General features: G+C 39.9%; 1 protein-coding gene across 1 annotated transcript in view; it reads right to left on the bottom strand.

The window, feature by feature from the left end:
• Positions 1–117: 117 nt before the first annotated feature.
• The window catches only part of LOC112156675 (aerolysin-like protein), a gene marked incomplete in the record, with an annotated part of 10286 nt that continues 261 nt past the window's right edge, over positions 118–10142 (bottom strand). Inside the window, 2 exon segments of the mRNA XM_024288945.2 lie at positions 118–1598; positions 2538–2579. Of these exon segments, the coding sequence (XP_024144713.1) occupies positions 635–1576 (942 nt within the window).

Genomic DNA, 10142 nt, shown 5'->3' on the forward strand with positions numbered 1-10142 from the left:
AATTTATTTATAGATATTGAAAAACTGTGCACACAAAAGGTGCACCGGATTATTATGTGCGCGGCCAATTTTTGAAAAACGCTTTGGCTTTGAGTGTTCCTCATGTGCAGAACTTATGGTATGTGTATAAGTATTTCCTACATAGACACTAAACACGTAGAATAATAAATCACTGTGGAGACTTTAGTTGTTTTTTTTATTTATTAAAGGCATTATAGAAGATTACAGAGGGTTAAATGATGCACACGTTACATTTTAATGTCATAAAACTTAATAACAACTGTAATTTTCTAATGATCTGTATATAGTAAAACATTAAAAATTAAAAAGTAAATGCTCTACACAAATAATTCTTCATCATCTTGAAGGTTTTACCAGTCAGACATTGACAAAGTGTTTCTGAATGTTGTTCTTATAGTCGAATTCTGAAGGATTTCATCTGAAAAAGTAGTTTCATTTTAGGTAAAACACAACAAGAGTCAAACAAGTAAGTATTCATTATGATAACGTAAAGTTTGTTTGGGTTGTTATTTTAAAATCAAGCACAAAAGGTTAAATCAATACAACAGTAGACGCAGATGGAGCTAGATGTAATTTTGAATGAACAAGAAGAAAGTTAAATGCTTTGAGGGACTTATATTTCTTTCACAACTGTTTTTGCATCAGTGTAAGTGACCCCTTTGTACTCTCCACTGGTATTGAACCTGAGAACACTATCATTGTAACAAGTGATCTCCACTGTTGCTGTGTAGGGAAGATCCACTGTAGCTCTACCGATGGTGATGTCAACCTCTACTCTTTTCTTAGGAGGAACTTGAACTGGAAATGACAGTTTCTCACTTCTCTCCTCTGTGTTCTCTAAGCTATAAGAACTTTCTACTCCCATTGTGAAGCTGAAACCCGTAGAAACCTCAACAACCTCTGGGATTCCTGCCTGAACACTAACACTAAAAGTTGATTCTATTTTGTTTGTCACAGACCAGGAGGATTTCTTTGTTATGGTTTTGGTTGTTTCAACTGTGTATGACTGAGTAACATCAGTGTCGTTTGTGTAAGTGATGGACTTGATTTCTTCTGTAGCGATCTGGGGAATGACCTGGTGAAGGGTGGGGTAGTAGACATTGGTTAGCTTAGTTGATTTGATGGTGTTTATGAACTTAAATCCCATGCAATCTATGTCTGAACCTGAACTCCCAAAAACACCCACACAAATTCCAGATCCAACATCAATTTGATAAGGTGTTTTCAGTCCCCAATCGGTCATTTTTGCAAAGAATTCTCTAGAGCGAGTCGTGTTGAACTTGATCGCGCCAAGACGGGTTCCAGCTCCATTTCCCCACAGAGTAAGTGAGGAAATCTGCTCTCCGTCTTGGAATTCAAACTCTGAAAACTGTCCACCTTCGTTTCCAAATTGCTGAACTCGACCGTCGGTCAGCCACACTCGCACAGCCTTCACTTGCCACCCTCCAGTCCACACCCATATCTTCCTCAGTGTGGCTCCATTGTCTTCACCTGTTAAATCAAACGGACTGCCACCTTGTCCACCAATTTCCAACATAGGTGCCAGGTAGGACATCTTGTTTTTATTTAACCTTTACCTAAGATGAAGAACAAGAAACACAACAGTTTCATTATGAAAATACAATGAATACATTAGGGATAACATAATTTTTTTAGCCTGTATAAAAAACATTCTTTGACAGCTGTTTTGTTTAAATCAAGTTTTAGCAGACATTTCATTAACAGCCCAGTGTATGTTGTTATAGCAGAAATTACTTGCTTGCATCAATTTTCCATATGCACGTGCCAAAATAAGCCATTACATTTTGTTAGTGTAAACCTAACTCACTGTCGTGTTTGTTCTTTTAATAACACAACACAATGCGTCACATTATGTGATGCCAATGTTATCAAACCAATAACAGGTAGAAGCAAAGTCATCCATGTCCTTTGATAAAAGCCAGACAGAGATGACATCTGCAATGAACTGTTATAAATCTGGTTGAGCAGTGCTACTTTGCTTTGTATGTTGAATAGGTTACATCCCATAAACATTTAAACCAGTGTGTGGTGCACAAGTAAATACCTGATTTTTTTATTATTATTATTTTCTTTTGCAAAAAAACTTCCATATCACACATTCTGGTCCAAAATCCATACGTATAATGTCATCTGTAGTCACATAGAGTCAATGTAAAGTCAGCAGTTGACCCTATGACACATGTTTTCACAATCTTTGTGGTGATTTATTGTCTGTGTAGGTCAACTATTCAGACTCATCTTCTAATCCACCACCAGTCATGTCAGAGTTACTGGCTGTGCTCTGTTCCTCTTTTCTCTGGGATCACATTTCACGTGAAATATTACACATTCTTAACCAATTCATTTTTAAATAATTCTTCTTGTTTAAATGTTTTCAGAACTTTTAATTTCGAATCAATCAGTATTAAGTTACTAAACATATTTTTACACAGATATCAATGAGATAAAATGAGGAGTAGTTTTGATCATTTCCACAGTAGGATGAAAATACTCACTATTTGTGGATGAAGATCTTCCTGTTCTTGGGTGGGTTTCCTCTTGTGTGTTTTTTTTTTCTTTACCAGAAACAACCACGTCAGCAGTGGATTCAGAAAAAAAACACTTCCTAAAGAAGATAAGAAAATATTGCACAAAATGATATTAATTGCCAAAAACATAAAAAAAAACAGAGCTTTCAAATTCAGAACAGGAAGGAAATGTTTTGAGTTAGCTTTAAATAATTATAACCCAGGTGTATTCAGAAAAAACTAGCAGTTTCCAGTGGAGTGTAAAACCATTGCTCCACAAGATAACACCAAGGATTTCATCACAAAAATATTTGTAGATAAGTTAAGATAAGATAATACTACTGATTAAAGATAAAACACTGTCTTAAAAATAACAACACAATTAAAAAGTTATAAGCATTGTTATACATATATATACACTTACGTGGAAAGCATAGGCGTATACTTACTTACATAAACGTAACATATACTTACGTGGAAATTGTAAGCAGAGTCCCACCACAATTCTTGGTTTTCTGAAAACCAATAGTTCAAGTGAAGCTGTTTTCTGCTTTAAATAGACCTTAAGGGGATCTATGAGGTGGGGCAACATGACATTAAAAACAGTGATATGGGAGTCATCAACGAATTGTTCAATTCTCGTAACAAGAGTGACTTGATAGACTCATGAATCATGATTCATCTTCCCCACTGGACTTATGAAAGGATTATGCAGAATCAGCGTTTTGAGCTTTTAAGTGTATTAAAATGTTTATTCTTCACTATAAACACCCTCAAAGTTATATTTTGCTCCATTCACCCATCTATGAGCATTACCTTAAAACCCTGCACTCTGAGCACCACCCACTTCTAATCCATGAAAACAAGCATATTGTGACGTAGACACGTGAGAAAAGCCCCTTCCAGAAAGAGTCTACGATGCCAGCATCGCCCCCAGGCTAACACACACACATCCACGTTCTCTGTGGAGAGTGACTGGTACGATGCTTTCATTTTAGCATGAACTCTGCGAAAACTTGGTTCTAATTTGTAACTCATATATAATAAAAATATATATATATTTTTTGGAACCTGGGGAGGTCAACTTTTCTTAGAATGGGGCCCTTGGGCTGGGAAAGCTTGCAATGCATTTTGGGAGATAAAACTACTTGGCAGTGCCCCCTCAGTTATTTTATGGATCTGGACCCCTCTCATCTCAGTTTTATTTGCACTGATCCCCCAGCAACGGCGGCCGTGTCCCTTGGCCCCCTGGGCATAGCAGCCCTCTCTCCACGCAGGGAGATGGATCCCTGAGTTCTCTAGCAAGACTATGAACTGGGGGCCATATCCCATCTGAGCCGTGGCGTGTCTGTGTACCTGTGGTGCAAGCTCTGGTCCTTGCCTTTCAGTGCTTGGTCTCTCCAAAATTCCACCAACAGGTGAGCCTGGTCGGCACAAGTTTACAATGGCCTTTGGGGACTGTAATTTCCCTTGGGTGTCCCCCTCCTGGGCGGGGGTGGGTGACCCTTGCCTCACTCTCTCTCTCCTAGACTTCCCATGGGGGGCTCTTGCTCATGGCTGGGGTTAGGAGATGCCCAGAAATCCCGGGCTGCTTGTCTGGGGCTAGGAGAGCTCCATGAATAGGGCCCAGAACAGGGCCCCATGGCGCAGTGGGGAAACTATTCTTCTGGCTGAGTTGGAGCTTGCACCCTGGTGTTGGAGGCCCCTGTGGGAGTCCTGTTGGCCCTGGTCTCGGTACTGTTTACAGTATTGCCCGACAGGTGAATATCCTATGAGTGCCGTGCTGCACGGGCGTCGAGGGGCCCGGGCTTCCGCTGCTCCTTTTGGAGGGATCTTGGTGTGGGGGTGCTGGGGCACTCTACCTCTTTTTACATGCCATCATCTACTACAGTAGAACATAAACCTCCATCTGAGCACAGGTGTAAGCTCACCTTGATGATCCTCCAGCAGCTTGCTGCATTATGATTCTACTCCCCAACCCCTCCCATCTTTTTAGACAGTTATCTTTCCCCATAGGAGAGCAGCTCCTAGGGAACGGAGGAGTCAGAAATTGCACTGTGTTAGTAGCTGAGTGGGGCTTTTACTGGTGTCCTGGTGAGGACATTATCTTGTAACTAAAGCTCTGTTGAAGAAAATCAAGAGATAATGATAACAGCAATCTCTGGGCCCATTTTGTTCTTGCCAGCTGATCATGTAAACAATGTAGCAGTGGGTCATTTCAGACCCAGGAGTGGAGCAGCAGACACGACACTTATTAAGTGCAATAAAAAAATCCACGTTTGGCATAAAAAATTGATTATGAGAATGATGAAACCAATTAACAAACATGCCTGAGCAGGCGGCGGAGGGATTCCCACCTCCCTCTCGCCAGTGGATCAGACAAATGAGGCCAGCATGGTCGCTCTTGCCCCTCGACCGGTCCAGGTGTACCCTACCTTCGTTCAACAGTAGCCGGGACATGCTCTGGCAGCATCATGACCCTGAAAGGGATATGGGATGTGGAGAAAATTGATGGAAATCAACAATAACGAGAAAGTTAACTTGGAAGTAGGTTAACCGTTAGCGGAGCAGAGCGCAGTTAAAGGAAAAAAAAAACATCAGTAGGACCAGAATACCTATCTTTCTTTCTTTTTCTGATTCTCTTTTTTTTGCTGGCATATGGCAAAAGTTCTTCTATTTTTGCTGTATCTACACACCCCTAAATGTGGTGTCATTGTCGTATTATTATGTGTTGTTGTTAATGAACTACTTTGTTTCTTGCCAATGACATCACTGATGCAACATGAAGATTGGTGGCAGTGTTCTGTCTATTTTCCATGATCTTAAATTACATATCAGTAAAGTAATGTTAAAAAATAAGAATAAAAACATGTAAATGGTTCATCAGGGCCTGTTTGTTCTCATTGCAATAGCAATTTTTTTTTCCTACTATTGCGCAGACTTGGTTGAATCAACGTTTCGCGATACCTGACGGGTTTTTGACAGTCATCTAACAGTAGAGAGTCATTTTCATAACAAAGAAAAGTTGTAGTCAAAACAGACATGTCAAACGTAAAGCTAAATGTATTCATGTTTTTGCAAAGCTCCGCACAAAGAATTCATCTGTGCACAAATTAATTGTGTATACGTTTTTTTAACAGATTCCTTTCCCCATACCCACCTCCGCCTTTCCAATAAACTACTCATCTCTCTTCCTGAAAAACCTGCCCACTTCTCCTTTGCCCACTTCAGCTGTTTCTCAGAAACCGAGAAGTGGGCGTTTTTTTCAGGAAGAGAGATGAGTAGTTTATCGGAAAGGGGGTAGTAAGTATGGGCAAAGGAATCTGTTAAAAAGAAACTTATACATAATTAATATGTGCAAAAATTAACACTTTGTGCGCAACTTTGCAAAAGCATGAATACATTTAGTTTTACGTTTGACATTTCTGTTTTGAATACAACTTTTCTTTGTTGTGAAAATGACTATCTTCTGTTAGTTGACTGTCAAAAACACATCAGGTATTACGAAACATTGATTCAACCAATTCTGTGCAACACCAGGAAAAAAAAGTGCCTTTTCCAAAGAAAACAAACAACCACCAACGAACCATTTACATGTTTTTATTCTTATTTTTTTTAACATTACTTTATTGATATGTAAATGGATATCATAGAAAAATAGACAGAACACTGCCACCAATCTTCATGTTGCATCAGTGTTGTCATTAGCAAGAAACAAAGTAGTTAATTAACCACAACACATAATAAGACAATGAAACCACATGTAGGGGTGTGTAGATACAGCAAAAATAGAATAACTTTTGGCATATGCCAGCAAAAAAAAAAAAGAGAATCAGAAAAAGAAAGAAAGATGGATATTCTGGTCCTACTGATCATTATTATTATTATTATTATTGCATTTAACTGCTGCTAGAGTTGCCGTACTTTCTAAGTTAGCTTTCTTGTTATTGTTGATTTACTTTAATTTTCTTCACTACTGTTTTTAAGGCTTGATTTGGCAGCTACTGTTCCGGCTACTGTTGGACGTAGATAGGGTACACCTGGACAGGTCATGGGGCTAGAGCAAGCGTGCTAGCCTCATTTGCATGATCCTGTGGTGACAGGGAGGCAATATATATTTGTAAAAAATGACACCCAAGTTTGTATGGCTTGATTAGCTGCTGACTCCCTGGTATGGCATCACCAGGGCCAATTGCTGGTGTTTCCATTTTCTCTAAGTTTAGCTGCAGAGAATTTTTACTGAGCCGTTGAATCATCTGCATCATGCACTTAGTCAGAGTCCAGTTTGTGTTCTTAGAGAGCATAATAAAGCAATATTGCTGGATATCATCAGCAAAGAAGTGGTAGGAGAAACAGGACAGGTAGCTGTTCACTAGGATGCTAAAGCTGTTAGCCAAAACTGCTGAGGGGTTTGTTTAAATTGATGAAAGGTTTTTCCCAAAAAAGGCTGAATACATATATGAAATATATATACCGTATATCTTCCAATAGTAGCCCCGGCGTTTATTCCAATAATTTGGCAGCCGGCCCGGCCTTTATAAGAGACAGGCGTTTATCTGAGACCGGCGTTTATTCCGCCACACACAGAATGAAGATGGCTAATGGGTTCAAACTCGACCACAAAATATAGACAACACTGGATGAACATTTCAATAATATTTCCAGATTTATTAAAATTTTCAGAACAATAAGGTAATAGGCTACCATTAGCATCAAGAAACTGGGTAATATGACAGGAACGATTTTTCGTCAAGAAATGCTATAAACGCTAGTCTGTTCCAGTCCAACTCTCCCACAAAAGCGTTCATCAGTCCAACAAATTCACTAGGTAACAGGATGAAATTAAAATCAGCAAAAACAGCTATAGAAAAAGAAACTTTCTTTCCGCAACTTTCTCGCCATAATGCCGTAGACGCTGACCGGGACCAGTCCGACTCCTCCCCAAAAGCATCCATCAAGCCAAAAAAAATCACTAAGTTATGCAATAACGTCCAACTTGGCTCAGAAAACAGCCACGGGAACAAAAACATTTTCTTTTTAGAACTTTCTCGCCACAATGCCGCTGGCATTGTACCGGTACCAGCCCGACTCCTTCACAAAAGCATTCACCGGCCCGACTAATCCCTTACAAAACATGAGGAAATGCAACAAGCTCAGAACCCTAGCATGCCGGTACAAGAGATCCAATAAAAACAATAAACAACAGTACTCACCACTGTCTGAATCGGAGATGATTGCTTCGTTATTTTCCGGTTCATCCTCGTCTTCTGCGTCTTGTGATGACAGCACAGCTGCTCCCGCAGTCTGCCGCGCAGTTTGAAGTTCTGCTCTCCCAGCATGACATGGCTGTGGATCAGATCATCCTCAGATCCATGGCATGCATTGATGATTGGTGATCTTGAAGGATTTTCTGATCATTTCTGGGGTGATTTCTTGCCACGCTGAAGCTATCCACGTAACCAGCAAACGCAGAGCGGACGCTTTTATATTCCCGCTGGATGTCCACTCTTTATCTTCGTCCCCGAGCATCCATTTGTCATAAAAATCTCGAAGCTGATCTTTGAAGGGCTTGTTCCACACAAATTCAACAACAACAACCACCAGCCTGAAAGGCGCAGGTCTTCTTCTTCGTCTTCTTCTTCTTCTAATTCTAATTCTTCTTCTTCTTCTTCTTCTTCTAATTCTTCTTCTTCTTCTTCTTCTACTACTACTTCTTCTTCGTCTTTGTTTTCTTGCTTAAATGGCAGACGGCACTAGCATCAGAGTGCAATTCCGCCATCTAGTGTTTAGGAGTATGAATTGGCCGGTCCGGCTACCATTAAAGACCGGCGTCTAATAACAACAGCACGTGTTACACCCGGCTTTTAATGGAGATCGGCGTCTATCAGAGACCGGCTACTATTGGAAGATATACGGTATATGTGATTTTTCTTTTTAGCTCAGTCAGTACATGTATTTTGTATGTCACACCCATAATGCTAACATTGTCATATTGTATGTTATATTGTTTTGTGCAGCTTGAGCCAGAGAATTCATGAGTACCCTTCTTACAGCTGGCTATAATTGCAATTCTCCTCGTCTTTCAAAAACTACAACTACTGAGTCCAACATTTTTCGACAAAAACTTCTCAATGATGTTAGAGAAGTGAAAAGACGACTGATGAAAATCCCTAGGAAGAGTTTGGTTTGTAGCTGATACTTAACTCTTTTGCGTTGAGGTCAAAGGTCAACAAAACTTTGGTGGTTGTTGCAGATTCCAGCCTCAGAGTGTGTGTGAAATTTCGTGAAGATCGCTTTAACGAAAGTTTCCTTTTCCCATATTGTGTGTGAAATCGACAATTCTCACACTTTGTGCCAAAATGGCAGCCAAGCCGTTGGTCCTACAGCCATCTCATACATATGTAAAAACTACCTTTGGATATCTTCCTTTGATGTTTTGGTCTTGTTAGTGGATTTTAGACAACTTTGCTTGCCATGGTGTCATTTTCTTGCAGGAAGGGGTTCGTTCACTATGACCAAAACTCTTATCATCGGGTAATAGGTGTGTGCAAATTTTGGTGAGTTTCTGTGCATGGGACGGTCAAACTGTCAAACTGTCGCTCAAAAGCTATTGTGACAACAATATTGTCCTTGCTGTCAGTCACTGCTACGGGCTATAATGATCAAGAAAAAAACTAAGATATACTGTAGCTTAAAACTGGGGGAAAAAATTACAGTAAACGAGTATTTGTCGCCGTTTAAATCGGTGCAGAGTTCTCATCCTTCATCCACCGCAGAGTTCTGGGTTTGTATTGTTGCTTTATGTACGTAGAAGCAGAGTTAATAGAGCTCAGATTTAGAGTGTTCATTGGGATTGCTGTGTTTTCACTTCCTGCTGCTTCAGTCTCAACAGCAAAGATGAGTCCAGACCTGAAAAAGAAGATATGGACCTGCATCACCAGTGATAGGAGATTGTGTTCTTAAGACTTGTTTCCACTGATTCCACCAGTATGGTCCAGTCTGGTATTTTGAGCATTTCAATTGTAAAATGGCACCATTAGACAGTACCGACCCGTACCTTTTGAGGGCCCCCATGTGTTGGAGGTCCATAGAAAAATGGAACGGGACAGTTGGGGGGGAGTCACTGTTGCCACTCGTTTATTGGCAGAAAGTGATGAGGACATTAGAAAGCACCAATATAGCGCTAAGCTAGCAATTCTGTTATCCACTTAATGGCGGTATTCTACTTAGCTGCCTGCAATCTTCTTTCAGAGAACATTAAATTGCTGTTATACACAATGGACAAATGGTAAAGCAAGAAAAAGACGCGGTGCTGGATGACCTCCATTGTTGTTGCTTTTCTAGTCATCCCAGGGTGTCCTTTTAAGAGATATTCTATTCTAAGAGATGTTCTACTTGTATCTGATTTTTTTTTAATATTTCTGGGTTAAAATCTTAATAAAAAAAGGTTTAATAAAAAAAGTGAAATCTTGTGAAGTTTGTGGTATTCCTGTTAAAATTATGTTACAAGCTAATTACTTTTCTCCGCTTCTTAAACATAAAATAACCATAACAAAACATTTCTATGAGACTTTGTTAACCGTGGCGCAGCTT

Source organism: Oryzias melastigma, linkage group LG2 (assembly GCF_002922805.2).
Source record: "Oryzias melastigma strain HK-1 linkage group LG2, ASM292280v2, whole genome shotgun sequence".
NCBI lineage: Eukaryota > Metazoa > Chordata > Actinopteri > Beloniformes > Adrianichthyidae > Oryzias > Oryzias melastigma.